Source organism: Idiotropiscis lumnitzeri, chromosome 6 (genome assembly GCF_059441095.1).
Source record: "Idiotropiscis lumnitzeri isolate Australia: NSW breed Sydney's pygmy pipehorse chromosome 6, RoL_Ilum_1.0, whole genome shotgun sequence".
NCBI classification, from domain to species: Eukaryota; Metazoa; Chordata; class Actinopteri; order Syngnathiformes; family Syngnathidae; genus Idiotropiscis; species Idiotropiscis lumnitzeri.
Window position 1 is genome coordinate 24,105,002 of NC_142396.1, and position 18,265 is coordinate 24,123,266.

Genomic DNA, 18,265 nt, shown 5'->3' on the forward strand with positions numbered 1-18,265 from the left:
CATAAAACTAAAGGGACAATAACGTTAAGCCAATCAAAGATATTTGAAAAAAAAGTATTTTTGAATTATTACTAAAACAATAAGAACAGCGTGTCTGAATGCAGAAAAGCCTTCTATTGACTGTTTGTGTTTGAGGTATTTGACTTGTTGCATAAATTTAACGCCATAGAGAACACCGGACATGGCCCTTGGTGTGAGGGGGCGTTCCCGTTCTCAGAATGGGGTGTTCCTGTTGAAAAAACGGTAACGCCCATTTGTGGCTGCAGCTGGACCATATTGGAAATGTTTGTTAAATCGTTACTAAAACATCACTTTCTGTAGCCCTTGCGATGGTTAGAGTAACCACACCCAAGATGCCAGTATGTTTAGAAACACTCCAAATGAGTGATTAAAACACATTTCTAATTGAACTGTGGTTCATAGCTTGCAGGAGGTGACATGTATGTATTACAAAACATATTACCAATTCGAATATGACTTTTAACAGACTCAGAAAATCTTCGGAATGTGACCTTAACTCAAAAACTTAGTCCCCTTGTCAGCATAAAAAATTGACCAGGAGGTGGCAATGGTGTGAGATCAGCCAGGATAACGCTGCAGAAGATGGTTGTAGTGAGGGGAATGTTGGAGAAGAGTTATGGGAGAGCGTGTGGGTTTTAGTTCGGGCCACAAAGACGCCCCCGTGCGTGTGACGTGGTTGCGAGGGGGACAAAAGTTGATCTTAAACTACTCTGCAAATTGGGCTGCAGCAACAACCAAACTGTCACTGTCATTGCACCCCGGAAGCGGAGCGCAACCAGCAAACCTATCGGCTATCCGGAGGGCAGAACAATGGGAGCGCTCCGGGGGCCAGCATCACCACGCGTCCGCTCAGAATGACAGCTGTTAAAATAAAGTCCGCTACAATATGACAACTTGAGACATTTTAAGACAACTTATATTTCCAAGACATCTTATGGCTCACCTCTATAGACACGTCTTACAGACTTATCAAGAAATCTCAACAAGTGTGTCTTAAGAGAAAACTTGAGATTTCTTGAGACACTTTGATGGCTGGGTATGAGCTGCATACCCGCCCTTCTCTGCCTGTTAGTTCAACCAGCAAGCTCAAAAGTCTCCTTCGAAGTCCAAGGAGAAGTGTGTTGACTACTTTAATGTTTTGTAAATTAGTGCCATCTAGTGGTGAATATGATTTACCTGTACACTACAAAAGAATTTAAGTCAGTTTGCGGTTCTCATCACATTCAATACAGTTGTCAAACATCTTCACATTACACAACATAACTATCCTTTGGATACATTGTTAGCCAATGATTAGTCTTGGATATTTGAAGTATTTTGAAAGAATTTCATAGTTTAGTTTGTAGTTAAAAATACTTTTGAATGCATGATTAAACAGACAGACACGTTGTCCTGTCAAGTAAAAAAAAAAAAGATTATTATTTGAACAACTTTGTTGAAATGTACCTCGTTTGTAAAATCGTGTTTTCTGACACGAGCAGGAAGGAAAAGTGATTCATTTAATCCTGTGAACCATCAGTCTCTAGTGCTTTATCCTTCTCAAATGTTGACGCTGACCATTAGGTCCCATCCCCACTAACGAGATGTGTTTGTGTACATGTGTAATTAAAATTATATGTTCAGATGTGTTACTCACTCATTTCCATATATTCAGGTGTTAACCCTGAAAATGGCTCCAGGAAGCGGTCAGTTTCGTATCTCTGCAGCTTCTTCTGCTTCTCTTCCTCTTGAAAAGTGCCTTGCTTTGACTGGATGTAGCGAATAAGCTTCTTTAGCTTGCTGAAGAATGCACAAATGGAGATCACTTGATATTTCAATACTCACAATTGGAAAGAAGTATATTGGCTCTGTTGATTGCACTCATTAATGAATGCAGTGGTCTTCACCCTTTTTCTGCCACGCACCTGTTCATACAACTTCATAAATTGTGTGTACCAGCAACAAAGTTGGTTGGGGGTTTAGGGGAGGTGGGCTTTATTGGCCACATGGGTGAAGAACGGGCTTCGTTCATTCTTTCGTTTGCTCATTTTGCTTACTTGTGTGTTTAATATTAGCGTTTTACGACCGACTTAATTTGCATCTTGACATGCGTTTACTGCATTTTTATTTTTTTTCCATCTGTGCAGCCCGCCGTGCGCTGTCAAAAGTGGCTCGTAAACCGGTACCGAGTGGTTTGGGACGACTACACTAAGGTCCGTACACACCAATTGTTCGGTCTTGAATTTATGCGTATTCTGTGAACAAATTAAGAACATCCTGAGACCGTGCGTGCGCACAAAAAAAAAAAAAAAAAACATCGCAAAACACATCTTTCCCCCCCATATAAAAAACGTATTGAAACTGCATTCATAGATAAACACCAACAATAATTTTAACAGTAATGACTTAATCGAGACTTTGCTGTCATGAGTTGATATTCATGTTTATCCTCGTTCCTTTCAAGTGCTTGATTGTGCTTATGTTGTGAGTGCACGGACTTATAGTATAAAAAGGTCGGACCCTGCAAGAATGAAAGTGTTTTTTTTTTACCCATGGACGCGTTGTGTTGCCTTCTTTTAAAAAGAAAGACCACTGTTCTCTTTTGCATTACCACGGAGCCGCCTATACTAAAGGGACACTTGCATGAGCTTAACATTGGCACTTATACAACAGGTTTGCATGTAGAAATAACATCAGTAGTAGGTTCCACCCCCCTAAAAGTCTCCCTGGTTGCTCCCTGAGGTGGACAATAATGGGTGTGTTTTGTTGCTCAACTCGTATTTTTCTGGGGTTGCACCAAACCATAATTTTGCTCGTCAACGAATCACCAACCGTTGTCACGATTAGTCGACTAATCGGCTCATATGTGAATTACCCCATAATCGCACCAGCCAGCTGCCGCTCTTATATGACCATCTGTCGCTAACAGTTAGAATTATTTAAGGTATGTAGACATGAATAATAAAAACAATTAAGATGATAATATTCAATTTGTATGAAACATTGTTCAAGCATTCCCAACATGTTTATAAATGAGAGCGACTGAAATTGAAGGCCGTATTGTGGCCTTAACATTTTTAGCTGTAAATTTTGAGTACATTTTAAAATGTAACCCAAAACTATACATTATGCTGAGTTGCACTAATACCATTAACGTATCTGTAAAAAAAAAAAGAAGCACACCAAAAATATTTAAACATAACATGGGCGGCACGGTGGCCGACTGGTTAGCACGATGGCCTCACAGTGAGAGACAGCATCGGGCGTGGGTTCGATCCCGACTCCGGCCATCCTGTGTGGAGTTTGCATGTTCTCCCCGTGCTTGCGTCGGTTTCCTCCGGGTACTCCCGTTTCCTCCCACATTCCAAAAACATGCATGGCAGGCTGATTGAAAACTCTAAATTGCCCCTAAGTATGAGTGTGAGCGCGGATGGTTGTTCGTCTCTGTGTGCCCTGCAATTGGCTGGCAACCAGTTCAGGGTGTCCCCCCGCCTACTGCCCGAAGATAGCTGGGATAGGCTCCAGCTCGAACCTAGTGAGGAGAAGCGGTACAGATGATGGATGGATGGATGGATAAACGTAACATAAACATACTAAAACATATTTCACTCTTCTTGGGCACCAATCCTTTTTTTATGTGGAAGAGAGTGAAATCATGTGTAAAATTAGGGAAAAGCACTGTGCTAAAGTAAACTAAAATAATGACTTGGTTTTTAATTTTGTGGCAAATAACTCATGTTGTTTTAACTAAGAGTGATGAGATTTCCGAGATCATAAGCGCAACACTCGGTGCGTGGTCACGACTCGCCAGAGATCAGGAAGTAACATATGTGCTCTTGCTGTTCGATGTCTACCATGGCTATACATAAACTGTGCTTTGGTTTTTTTATGGACGTGAGATTCCTGCCAGAACAGACATTCAGGGAAATGTGTAAATGCAAATATACATGGGTAATGTATAATGTAGTTATAAAACAGAAAAACACGAACAATACTTAAGTGTGTGTTTTTTTTACAAATCTCACATCTTAGTACTATAATCAACATCTGATGAAAACTTACGGTATTCCAATCTCAAAAAGGTTGTTCTGAATCAGCTGCTTCCCCAACATGGTGATACTCAGCTGAATACACAATTCCATCAGGCAGCCTCCATGTGTACACTATGAATCCAGAATCAGGTTGTGAAACAGCAGACCCATTCTATTTTTCACTATCAAATACCATTAGTAAGAATCTATTATGGATAAAAGAGTGCAACAGTATTTTCAGTCATATAGCATAGTTATAAAACTTTTTTTTTTTTTTTTTTTACTAAATTGTAAGCCTTACCTCTTCCATTCTGTAGGATTCAAACACGTACAAATAGTTGCCTGGGCGACCTACCAGCCTGATGAAGAAAAGACAATGAAATAATTTGAGTGTTATGTTTAATGATGAAACTTTCATTCACCATCTTTTTAACACTCAGTCTTTAGAGCTACCAAGTTAAATAAAAAAATAAATAAATAAAACCATGAAATGAAATAAACCAAATTTTCAGAGAGACCACTAACCTTCCCCTGAAGAAAGCAATGTAGATGATTGGGGTGAAAGCATTGACAAACTTCAGAATGAAGGTCTTAAAGATGAGTCTCTCCTCAAAATTCTTGTCAGTTTTTGGAACCTCTAAAATAGAAAACATATGGTTAGGTTTTCGCTTCCCCCACTCAATTTATGTCAGTGGCGACTTGCAGCGTGAAAAGGCAATTGGACTCTATAGACATATTTTGTGTGAATGTCGATGGTAATAAGTGGCGATACATCATTTTGATGTGACTGAAAATATATATTTTTTTCACTTTAAAATTATACAACAAGCTATATCAGGACTACACAAGTGGTAATTAATAGCAACGTAAATGGAACTCAACTCTGTTCATGATATTGTTGGTGCTGCATTTAGAATGGAAAAAAACAAAAATATAAAGGGCTGTTACTTTGCTTTTTACTTGAGACTTGGGCGTAGGCGTTTTGTGCAACAATAGCAAGGGAGAAAAAAGTTCTAGCCTTTTCTATCCATTCATCCATTATCTGAACCGCTTCTCCTCACTCGGGTTGCGGGGGGTGCTGGAGCCTATCCCAGCTATCTTCAGGCAGTAGGCGGGGTACACCCTGAATTGGTTGCCGCCAATTGCATGGCACACAGAGACGAACAACCATCCGCGCTCACACTCATACCTAGGGGTAATTTAGAGTGTTCAATCGACCTGCCATGCATGTTTTTGGAATGTGGGAGGAAACCGGAGTCCCCGGAGGAAACCCACGCAGGCACGGGTAGAACAAGCAAACTCCACACAGGAAGGCCGGAGATAGAATCGAACCCACGACCGCTGCTGTCTCTCACTGTGAGGCCATCGTGCTAACCAGTCGGGCCTAGTGGAGAGTGAAATTGTTTGTCATAATATAACTTGATACCTTCAGGTGGGCATTGTGTCATCCCTCAGAGAATGCCACCGTGAGTGGCAGCCCATATCGCCCATGTAAAAATCAATTTTCACAATTACTGCTGAAGCAGTTGATATCTAATAGCAGCAATCAGTCAACACCATTAATTAATGCACCTTTTAAATTGTTCAACTATTAAATTATTCTTACCTAAAACAGTAAGCCATCGTGCCACCGCTCCATACACCTCATCCAATATAAGGATAACCACAAGATTGATAATGGCTGCTGTTGTTTTGACAGTAAGTTGTACATGGTTCCGTGTCACTGGATTGGAGCTCATATGAAGAGCAGCTTTGGTGGAGATCCGGTATAGGATCACACCGAATACAATGGCAAACGTAACACCGATCTAATAACAAAGACATGCACTGTTACAATGTACTTCATAACATATCTTACTGTGTGTACACATATATCACAACCAATAACAAACATACTGGTTGTAACACTTTACCATCAACAACATTGTGACAATATTCGTCATGTAGGCTGGAAGACGATCTCGACATGTCAGCTTTTCCATCTGAGAAATACAAAAACTATTGAAAATGCAGATTTTAATAAGTAATTAGAGGTCATCTGTGGAATGCAAACTACATAATGACAATTTAAAGTAAAATGGGCTGTCACTTTTCTACCTCCGGTCCTCAAAGTGGTGCACACAATTATCTCTCTGAATTTGGTATGAAATGCTGCTGAAGAAAGTTGACCTCATAGAAAGACAAGTAACAAAACGAACAAAAATGTTAATTTCTGAGCTTCATACATACATACTTTTCAATTACACTATGTTCTTATGTAATTAAGATTTACGTTAATGAACAATTGAGTTTTACATAGTTTTGTGAAGTTTTGCATTCATTGTTGTTTCAGTATATTTAGATCACAAATTTAAATCTCAAACAGTTTAGTAAATGTTTTCGATGGGGAGCCTATTTAAAGGAAGCTTCATAAAAGACAGTGTTCTACAAACCACAAGTCAAGTCTCAGTTTTTATGCATCATCGAGAAAAAGACAGTTCCTACTGCTGATTTAGAAGCACAGAATAGTCCAATGCCTTCCAAAGGGAAACAAAACATTGGTTAATTGTCTTTTGCAAAGAAAAACAATTAACACAGTCGCAATGGGTCTATCGAGAGAAAAATTAATTGGTCGGCAAACATCATCCCCTCAGCTCAACCCCAGTGACATTTTTGGTTCCTCAGGGGTTAGTTTTTGAGCCCCTTTTATAGTCTGTATAGGATACTCTTGGGTCAAATTCTTTAGAACTCTAATGTTGACTATGGTTATGCAAATGTCACACAGTTATAACCAGCAGTCTCTCCAAATGACTAGAGTTCAATTAAGGTGCTGTGTCACCATCTAAAACAAATTAACAAGCTGACTTCAGGCGAAATGTCAACTACACCCTGAACAGGTCGCCAGCCGGCACTCACAGAGACGAACAACCACCTACACAGTCCGTACACAAGTCTGGTGAGTGTAACACTACACAATCAGTGACTTGTGGTCAAATATCAAGAGGATGCAGTTGGCCGTATGTTTCATGAATGAGCCCAAAGACCAACGAAAATATCTGACTTCACATTTAATCAACGAGATGCCTAACAGTTGAAATGCCTCTTAAAAAGATGTATAATCTGTCTATATGTTGAGTGAGAAGTGCATCCGCGTTTACACACGTTTCATGAAACAAACTGAGTAGTAAAGCTACTGATTTGTTTGTTTGTAATCTGCACTTCAACTTTTGCCTTACTGATTTGCAGCCACAATTGTGAGGTTTGTTGAGGTAAATGCTTACCAAACTGTACTTCAAAGTAGATTATTTACTATGTTTATATCTGTTGTATTGATGTTGGATCGGTATCACGATATTTGGCCCAGGTATTATCACTGGTATTGCCCAATTCTACCGTGCAGTGAGCTTACCTCCAGTGCTTCTCAAATAGTGGGGCGGGCCCCCCTGGGGGGGCGCGTTGCAATGCTGAGGGTGGCCCGTGTGACCCTGGGAAAAAACCATACTAGAATAAAGTGTAACTGCACATCCGCTCCAGTAGTTGGCAGTGCGTTCTCGTTGCCCATTATGCGCAGCGAGTATTAAATCTACAGCAGGGGTGGGCTCTACAGTGTAGGTTTGCTTTGCAACGAAAAAGCTATCAATTAGAGTTGCTGCGGAGAGTGGGTGGTGGGGTGGAGGCGCAAATTGTTTTCTTCTTGCTAGTGGGGGCATAACAGAAAATAATTGAGAAGCACTGGCTATATCAAACAATTGTCTACATTCACAATTATAAAGTGTCTTTTTTTGTAGGAGACAATGGCAGACTCTTACCACAAGGGTGCGAATATGAGCGAACATACGGCGCGAGTCATTGGTCAGCACACCAAGGTCTGTGAATGATGTTTATGCGTTCTGAGGAAAAAGCACAACTGAGCCTTCTAAGACCCTTTGTGACCCGAGGCATTGGCGTGTGAACCAGTGTATCTTGAATATAATTGATCTTCATGGGAATTTTGAAGAAGAAGGTAACACTATCAACTCATTGCTGGTTGTTTCAATGTTAAAAAGGACACCAAGAAACAAACACAGAGTGACATGTTTCCAGAATTGTCAAAATAAATGCAGAAGCATAACTGCTGAACTTACCTTGGTCATTCAATGGAGAAATACATGCAAATAGGTAATCATTTGAAAGGGGATTCCAAGACGCCCCCCAAAATCCTGCAAAGCATGTATTACCTTGTACTGTGTTTTGTGATTTCTGCTTAAAGACTTCTGCATGACTTGGAATTCATATTCAGCCCTGGGGTGGTCCTGTGGTGGTGATGGACAGAAAAAGAATATTGGATGTGAAATGTGCTAGGGGTGAAGTAAATAAGTGAATAAAAAGATGGACATGGACCCTGCAGAAGAAGGAGGTCACAATTAAATGAGAAGTGAGACACTAAAGTTAGCAGTTGAATCATGATTAAATTTTATAACATTGCTCAGAATGAGGTTTTGTAATTTTGTTTACCTTTTGAATTAAACACGAAAGGTTTATTACTGACACAGAAGTCATTTCAGAAATGTGTATAACTAATAACCTATGTAGAAGAGAACGCTAAACAAATTCCTTCACCATACTGAAAGAAATATGTGGTGACTGTGTTGTCTACTGTGTGAAGAAAATCTAACACTGCTCAGCAGTCCTTCGTTTTTTACTGCCAACATCAGGCTCAAATTGGTCAATATTATTAGTAAGTTATTTTGTTGTATGTTTTCAATTGTATTTTTAATAGACTATGATTATAGTGTTTGGAAAGAATGAGAAAATACTACAAAAATAACAAGCAAAACAAAACACAAATGATACTTTATCCAAACCTTGAGTGCTTCCTGTGAAAAATAAATCAAGAGAGACAGAGGAGGGGGTGGAGGGGAAAGGTCTATTGTTAGTAAAAGCAATCTGAATATCTTTTACTATGGTAACATGATAATTGATAAATTAGAATCGTAAAAAAAATTTTAATTATTGATTGGAAATGTATTTATGTTGTCATGCAAGATAAGTAAGCGGGTCATTCACAGCCTGATTACAAAACAGAGACCACTGGGAGGTTCAGCCTCTTGCTCGAGGACAGTCAAGAGCTGTGGGGGTATAGAAAAAAATCTGCGACATTTAAGTTAAGATCCAATCCACTCTATCTCCTGCGCCAAGATAGGTATAGACAGTACTTTATTAAATTGCAAACAGTACCACCATCCTATCTGAGAGGCCACGTGGCAGCGAGACAAGGACTTTGATGGGTTTGTACATGGGCACTGATCAAAAAATAACAAGGCAACGTTATTAAATACTTACTACAATAAAGTACAACCGAATTCAATTTTGCTCTCGCTGCCTTTTTAAAAACATGCGCCGACATGCATGCTCGCTTATGTTTTAGCGTGCATGCATGCTAAGTTAAGGTATTTTTTGACATGGCTGCGCCCAAAATTACGTTGCGCCCTATCTATGTTTTATATATATATATATATATATATATATATATATATATATATATATGTAGAGACGAGGAAAATAAAGTCACTGCACTCTATGTAGAATTTACAAGTGACACATGCATTTGGAATGTGGGAGGAAATCCACTCAACATGAGGAGAAAACATTTCAAACTCCACACAGGAATGCCCAAACTGAGATTGAAACCTGGAGCATCTCGACTGCAAGCTAGGCATGCTAATCAAAACTCCACCATGCTGCATGTGACGTTTCTTTTCAACCAATTTGGTAGAAAAACAAAAGTGCCATATCAAGAAGAGGATTCAAGCCCTGGCCTTGGTTTGACTTGCAAACAGTCACGCATGTAGTCTGCATAATTTATTTATTCACACCCAATTTGGGACATTTAACATAATGCATGTGCAGTAAGTGGAATGTGGGAGGATACTATTAGTTGTAATAATTACTTGATTACTATTTTTCATATTGTAACAAGAAGAAATTGTTGGTGTATAGGTCAAAGACTACTCCAGCCTTTGGAAAACCCAGGCCATCGTGATTGGCCAAAAAAATAACCTGCCATTCAAGCCTTACCTCCTCATCTTCAAACCCGGTCAGGTCCCATTCATAATTAAGTCTCATTTGTCTCCTCTTCCAGTGCTCCATGAACATGGCAGCTTTAGGTTTAAAGACAAAGTAGAAGACAACGAAGATAATCAAAAAAGCAAATCAGACGAATTTTTTCCTGTCATTAGAAATGCACCTGTTTTGCTGACAAAATGTTTGAACTATATGAATTCTGGAGTGTCCAGGTTAATTCAATAAAGCAATCAATAAACATGAAATAGTGCAGGTATCAAGCGTCACTAAATGGGATCCCTGTCACAAAAGATCCTTGAAATATTGGATTTCTGGAAATAAATCATGTATTTGTATCAATTAAAAGCAAGATACAACCCTCAACACCATGACATTATTGTTAGAATCCCTAATTTATCCATCTATGAGTCCATATTCAATCAGTTCACTTGTATTCTATACAAGAGTTAGTCAAGAACCGCCAGTTAAATACAAAGTCATCTTGACTATTTATTATTTACTTAATTTTGTGGTATACTATTTGGCATATGCTTTTTGTGTTCCTAAAAAGAAAATGTGATTTACAGAGGATACTAATCTTCTAAAGTAAAATGACTCTTGATGGTGTTTGAGATTGTCATTATTAATATCAACCGACTGTGGGAACAACATATTGCATGCTAAAACTTCCCGAAAATAACTGAAATGCAAATCTATACAATAACTACAATTAACATTTTGTGTGTCTGCGCGCTCACCCACCCCAAAGAGCCATGAATATCGAGAAGAATACAGTAGCTGGGTTGTCGAATAAGTGACTGGCTCTTGCAGTTCCACAAGCAGAACTCAGTTTCCAATAGCTGCACACTTTATCACACAGAGGACACATGGTGATGTTGTTTTTTTGTTGGCATATCTCCATGCTGTAAGACACAATTTCAATGTAATGTTCAAGATATAAAAGTCTTACAATGGGCAAAAGTAAAAAGCGTACTTGAGGTTCAAAGCACAAATTCGTTATCCACAAGTTTGACCGCCTCTCATTTGTATTAGGTACTAGGTCTGAAGCTGATATGCCCATTGCGTAGTTTGCGATCGACCAGAAGCCCGCCAAAGGGGTCAATCGATCGCAAGGCATTAACTCAATCACTGCCAGCCCTCCCGGCCCTGCCTGTCAACAGCTGTTAATGCCATCCATTCATCATCCGAACCGCTTTATCATCACGAGCGTCACGGGGGCGCTGGAGCCTATCCCAGCTATCTTCAGGCAGCTGGCGGGGAGAACTGGTTTCCAGCTAGTTTTGCCGCTAGAAAGCTGCCTCTAACACACTGATGTTGGTCTGGTTAATGTCACTTTAAGAGTCAGCAGTGAGTCATTTGTCAGCGGGCTTTAGTTTTCCCTGAGAGGTTTCGTTGAACCAGGGCTCTAGACTGCACCCACATTTCACAATATAGTGTAATAAAGTGTATAAAGACACCCCATGCATTTCAAGTGCCCACTTTAAGGATGGTCATTGACAGTGCCGAGCCAGGTAAAAATTGACCTTTTTTCCGGGCAAGGTTTTCTTAACAGATTCTGGTACTTCAAATCCTATTGCTCAAATTAACATTTTGTGCCATCTTGAAATCTGTCCAGAATCCAACATGGCCACCAAAAATGTGGGTATTCTGGTGGCCATCATTGATTTTTTTGGGGGGGCAGCCATATTGGCTTCTGGAGAGATTTCATGGTGGCTTAATTTGATCATTAGTGTCTGAAGTACCAGAATATGTTGAGAAAACTTTACAGGAAAAAAGGACAGTTTTTACCAAGCTCTGCAAAGTTATAAAGTATGCTACAGTGGTATTTCTACAAATAGTGGGAATTAACACATTTACTGAAGTATATAATGACATGAATTATGATACACCTAGTGAGTACAATGTATGAAAAAATTGTTAAGATGCATAGTACAATTTGCATGGTATTGCACATTGAACTCGTTTCTTGAAAAAAGAGTACAATTAGGAGCTATTGTATCTAAATAATAGTAGAAAAAAAAATTTATAGTGTGTGAATAACATTCATCGCAAGTCCGGTAAAACATCATTGCACAGTGTCCAGGAGTATTTCCCTCACACTCAGTGGGTAATTATTATACAAGTTAATAGGGAAGGGTAAAAATACACCTGGCGATTCATAGATTTTTTTTTAATTAAAGTGAATTTTTTTTGTGGATGATTTAAAAATGAATAAACTCGAGTTTACCCCCCCTTTGGCTACGTTGCGTGTTTTGCCCCCGTGGCCTTCTGTAGCTTCCGTCCTCTCACTTGGTTCTGTCACAGAATTAACGTACACACTCCATACACCAGCGCAACATGGTTACGACGAAAGAGAACTCAACATGTGTTTCCAAGAAAGGGAATGTGTCATCAGTGGTTTGAAATTGGTTTGGGATTTTACAGACCGATGTGGAACAAGTGTCTACATGCAGCCAAGTTAGATAAACTGCACTAGAACAAAGGGCAGCAGCACAACAAACTTATTGCAACATTTAAAACCGAGGCATCCAGTCGAATGCGTCAACGCTAAAATACATCATATTCAAAAACTGATGTTATAATAAAATATAAATAAAATGTTATAATTTCTTCTGGGATTAAATTGTTTGTAATGCAATAAATAATACTTATTTGGGGGAAGTTAATCGAATAGACAAGTCAAACATCAACATAACATCTTGTCTTTTCCACCTGCACAGTGGTGCATGTTCCAGTGCTGGCCAAGGACCACAGAATTTTGTGAATGGTTTCGACAAGTCATCTCTCCCAAAGTAAAAGTAATATTAGAACCACTATTAGGCATGTGTGTTTTGTCTCTACATAGAAGACAAATGGCAGCATGTGTCATAATATCCTGTGGGTGATGAGAAGCAGAGGCCTTAAATGTCAAAAACCAAACAAACTGTACTTTCATGTTTCATCAAACATGAGCGAGCATGGCTGAGTGATGAGGAACAGCCCATTCTAATGTGGGGAGCCCGGTTCACAGCCACGACTTAGCTGCCCTTGGGCAAGGCACAGAAAAAAACTCTGTAATAGTTGTTAGTACTGTACATAAGAGTCTAACACTGTAGGTCCTCGAATTAAATCTTGACTCTGACGCAGTCGTGTGGAGTTTGCATGTTGCTGGCCGGCTGGTTCTCACTTAAAAGGTGGAAACATTTTTTCATGTTAAAACCTATGTGCATTTTTCCTTGACTGTTACACCAGTGACGCTGTGATGCCATGCACTGGCGATTTGAAATTTGAATCACAGCAACACAAGAGGCCTGCAGTCGGCCACTCATGAAAACTACAGAAGCGAGCAAACCCTGCACACGGCGTGACAATTCAGTGAGTTTAGGCTGCGTCGCTCGGTGTGCGACAGCCTTAACATGAATGTGTGCCAATGTTATTAATTCACTAATATACTTTATGTCCGAAGACATGCATATGGCATGTATAGTTGCTTAATGTGGAATTACCATACTTTCATTTGATATAATGCATTTATTTGAGTGATTATTAGACATTTATTATTTTGTTTCTTTTGAGTGTGTGTTAGAATCTGAGAAAACACATTTTATTATCACTACACTAAATGTTGTGACTGAGCAAGTTGTATGATTTGTATGATTGTATGATGTATGATTTGACTTCCAACTTGCTTAACCCGAGTGATGACTTGACTCAACTAGTTTGAAATCAAATGTAAACTCAGCCGGAGTAACTCTGGTCTTACTTTTTAAAACTTGAGTCTTTACACATAATTATTTTCAAAACCAGTTTCGATGTGCGCTTGGGGTCATTGTTCTGCTGCAACACTCAAGTGTCCAATATTGGATTTCCAAGGTTCAAATAACACAATTTTTGCTCCAAATCTGACACATCCGCCAATGTGACGAGTACTCACAGCGCGAACTGACACAATGGATACGCACCAATAAACACCCACTTTAAATTAAAACTCCAGCAGAAAAAAAAATATTGGTTAGTCTTGAGATGTAGAAGAAGGCAGTTGGGCAGGTGATTTAGAGGTGTTGACATATCATTTAATATCTTTTAAGTAGTCCCAGAGGTATGTACGTTTTTTTGTGTGTGTGTGGGGAGGGAGGGGGTGTGCGTGCGTGGGGGTGTGCGTGGGTGTGCGTGTGTATTAGATTGTTTTTACTCATTCGTCAGTAATGAGTTTTACCTTGGTATATTGTCATCTACTGTTGCACATCCGTAGAGAAAGACTATAACTCCCACCAGAGATGCAGGTATCAACATCTGGGTGTATAGTCCCAACCAGGCAAAGTACAGTCCTATCTTCTCTCCAAAGTACTTCCTGAACAAAATGACAGACACAATTAAATGTACTACCAGGCAGGCAAATAATTGGCTTCAACAAATTAATTCACTCCATGCTATAAATGTGCATGTTTTGGAAGCGAGAAACATAATTGGTTCAAATTTCTTGTATTTATTTATTTTAAATGTATTAATTTTGGTATTGTTTCTCGAATGTTGTAGTTAAAGACCTGCAAGTAGAATAATGAGTGAAGTTAGACAGGTCATCAAGTGACGCTGGCATTTACTGGTTTCAACCTGGTAGGAGAGCGAGCGAGAGAGGAGAGACCGTAGTCGCACCCATATTAAATCTTCCTGATAATCTTTGTTTCCTGATTTCCTCCAAACCAATATCCATCTATTAGCTGAGCCGATTCTCCTCACAAGTGCCGTGGGGGGTGCTGGAGCCTATCCCAGCTATCTTCGGACAGTAGGCGGGGTACACCCTGAACTGGTTGCCAGCCAATTGCAGGGCACACAAAGAAAAACAACCACACATTCTCATAAAAATATCTAGGGCCAATTTAGAGTCTCAATTCAACCTACCATGCATGTCTTTGTAATGTGCGAGGAAACCTGGAGAGGCACGTGAAGAACATGCAAAATCCACACAGGAACGCCAGAGCCGGAATTAAACCATGCAACTGTGAACTGTGCATGCTAACCAGTTTAAAATGACAGCATAAAGAGAACTATCCATTATCCGCCGTTTTTCCGGGGTCGGGCCGCGTAGGCAGCAACTTCAGCAGGGAAGCCCAGCACTCCCTTCAAAGACTTCAAAAAGGGTAGGTACTCTGACCTACTGTTTGGTGCGTAAGCACACACAGTCAGTACCCGTCCCCCCACCTTAAGGCGGAGGGAGGCTACCCTCTCGTCCACCGGGGGGAACCCCAATGTACAGGCGCCAAGCCGGGGTGCAATAAGTTTGCCCACACCCGCTCAGCGTCGCTCACCTTGGCCAACTCCAGGGTGGAAGAGTTTCCAACCCCTCTCAAGAGGACTGGTACAAGAGCCCAGGCTGTGCGTGGAGTTGAGCACAACTATTTCTATTTGGACCTTCTCTGCCTCACACACCAGCTCAGGCTCGTTCCCTGCCAGAGAGGTGACATTCCATGTCCCAAGAGCTAGTTTCTGCAGCCGGCGATCAGAGTGCCGAGGTCCCTGCCTCTTGCCGCTGCCCAGCTCACATGGCACCCAACCCCTTTGGCTCCTCCCACAGGTGGTGAGCCCATGGGAAGGAGAACTATCTATATTGTTTATTTTTGTACAGAGAAGATGGATGAACGGACGGACAGACGTACAAACAGACAGACAGAGACAAATTTACCTTATGAGTCCGATGGGCTGGTACTTGTAGAAGACACTGTAGTTTGCCCACTCCTCATACAATAGCTGAGAAAATGAACACTGTTCTTTATATCAATATGCAATATAAGGGCCACCGCACACTGCGGGGTTCTGACACATGATTTCAGACTCAGCCACAGGATTTGCAATGATTAAGAATTTGAATTGCTGGTGCACAATGTGGCGAGATCACAAATTATAGCCAAAAATGTATTTCCGTGAAAAACAGTCGCCCACCATGCACCACCAAGCAATAAAAATACAGTATATACAGTTCATTGTAGTGTTTTACCACAATACTTAACCATATTTGTAATTTCACATATTATCTGTCGATGAAATAGTGAAGCTTCTGGTAAAATGAATGCAAGTGGCATATGTACGAGCCCTTACAACAATCTGTGTCTTCATTAACTGACACTTATTTTATGGATTAAAAAATGTGATATGGTACAACATATGTTGGTTGGGGAGCCTCAGAACCCATTACAAGCTTGCACAGTTCACTGTAAGTAGCCCTTTTGCTATGTTGTCCAATATGCAGGAATGAATGTCCAACTGTCATTTTTTGTGATGACTGGGTCCGAGTTGAACTCGGAAGCATCGCGCAGTGTGCTGTAGCCCAAAGGTTTCACCTTCCCGGGTGCTTGAATTACTACACAGCCGCGCCCCTTTTCTCTCTCTCACACAAATGGTAAAATATCACCCTTTGTAAAGTAATAATGCGATTATTACTTTTTGAATCAGTTTACTTCAGTCATCATTGTCATGCTCCACTGCTGTTGTCATCTCTCTAGAAATGTCACTTCTGAACTTTAATTTATTGGTAACTGAAATAAGAACATTATTTCGTACATTCATTTTCTTAAAAATTCTAATTAAATGAGATTGGCCTTGAATACTTAATAGCAGATGTCAGCATATGTTCTGCCCATCATTCGGTTTATTTACGTAGTCATTTCTGACTTTTTCCTCAATTCTTTGGTGTCTATCATCATTTATGGCTTCGCTCTGATGGTTACATTTTACTTTGTATAACTCTTTTTTAGTTATTTTTATTGGATGGCACCAACCAAAAGAGGTGGCAGAATGTTTTGGTTGTGTCTATTTCGGTAGAACTCTGGTGAGCTGCAGGCCTGCGTTGCATTATTGCTGGCACTGGTTCCATCAAGTGTGTACATCAACATGCTAAATTGCTTGGATAGGTCACAAAAGATGACTTTGTTTAAAAAATAAGAGTATTTCAGTAGTAATATTTCTCAACATACCCATTTATTTTTAGATGTTTTACAGATTTGTAAAGTCAATGCTAGGGATAATTTTAACATTATAACTTTTATTGGTTTTGTCTCATTTTTGGGGGAAATATATTATGACTTGACTTGTTTGCCCAAAGAACCAGGCTGTAAGCCCTTAATTCATTTAAAAAAAGCCAGGGATTCTACTTTGCTTAAAGAAAACCAGGTCTTCCAGTTTGGGCTGGGAGATAATAGAGCCGCTTCTGTGCGCCGTTTAGGCCCCCCCCCCCTCCAAACACGCATCGCATTTGGATGATGCTTAAAACCGTGTCACTGTTGTTAGCTGGGGTTGCCAAATAATGTAATTTTACACCTAATTAAGGCTTGTCTTTAGTCTGGTTTTCTTGAGAAAACCTGGCACAACTGAACAAAGATGGAGTGCTGTTCAAAACCGTTTAGTGGCCCCAGAATGAGCTTGTTCATAAAAACGTTCACAAAGCAAAAATACACTACGTTCAGTTCACGTTCGCCGAAAATATGAACGTGTTTATGAACTTTTGTCCATTGAGCTCGTTTTTCACTTGTTTTATACTCTTGGCTAACAAGTGTCTTTCTCACAAATTATTACCGTCACATGCCTTTAGCACTGTGTTAGCACAGGTTAGTGATAGACTACATTGTTTTCGTGCAAATTGAAACAGAACCAAGGACCCGCAAACATCAATAAAATTAAAATGTATTGGTTACTAATTCAAGGGAAAACTTACTTTTCTGTCATTTGGCTCTGCACTCTCTTCATTAATATCTCCCTATTGACAGAAAGATGAATAGCATAAACGCACACTTACAACTGGGAGTGCAATGTCGATAAAACTGCTGCAAATGTCAGTTCAATATTGGTCAGTCGCTTGCACTGAAATATTTTTAATAATCCCTTGAAATATTGATGAACTGTAGAAAATTGTGAAAACCAATGGGTCTGACATTTCATCGACACTTGCAAAGTCAAATATCATTCATTCACACTAACTCATTAAATAATATAAAGTAATTGACATCGATGCTGGACAACATTCTCCAAATTTCTGAAGATGTGTAAGAATTGGAAAAAAACTTTTTACAAGATGACTCCCCAAAAAAAAGGGGGAAAGAGCAAGAAAACACTGCCATTTTAGTTACCTTGGATCAGTGCATAGGCTAAAATCATGTGTTCGCCATAAAAAATGTTCTATAAAAACGGTGATAGTGTTACAGCTGCACAAAGGGCATTCTGAC

At 39.8% G+C, this 18,265-nt stretch overlaps 1 protein-coding gene across 2 annotated transcripts in view; it reads right to left on the minus strand.

Moving 5' to 3' along the window:
- Nucleotides 1–18,265, minus strand: part of LOC148335949 (anoctamin-1-like) — a 51,239-nt gene that overhangs the window by 10,469 nt on the left and 22,505 nt on the right. The window contains exons 8-20 of one of the 2 annotated variants that reach the window (XM_088298446.1): nt 17,758–17,799; nt 15,733–15,797; nt 14,269–14,403; nt 10,815–10,975; nt 10,068–10,150; nt 8,855–8,866; nt 8,228–8,302; nt 5,945–6,013; nt 5,638–5,839; nt 4,557–4,668; nt 4,333–4,390; nt 4,063–4,163; nt 1,658–1,800 (exon numbers count right to left, since the gene is read on the minus strand). In XM_088298446.1, coding sequence (XP_088154572.1) covers nt 1,658–1,800; nt 4,063–4,163; nt 4,333–4,390; nt 4,557–4,668; nt 5,638–5,839; nt 5,945–6,013; nt 8,228–8,302; nt 8,855–8,866; nt 10,068–10,150; nt 10,815–10,975; nt 14,269–14,403; nt 15,733–15,797; nt 17,758–17,799 — 1,258 coding nt within the window. The remainder of the gene's footprint in view (nt 1–1,657; nt 1,801–4,062; nt 4,164–4,332; nt 4,391–4,556; nt 4,669–5,637; nt 5,840–5,944; nt 6,014–8,227; nt 8,303–8,854; nt 8,867–10,067; nt 10,151–10,814; nt 10,976–14,268; nt 14,404–15,732; nt 15,798–17,757; nt 17,800–18,265) is intronic. The other variant, XM_088298447.1, reaches the window with a different exon arrangement.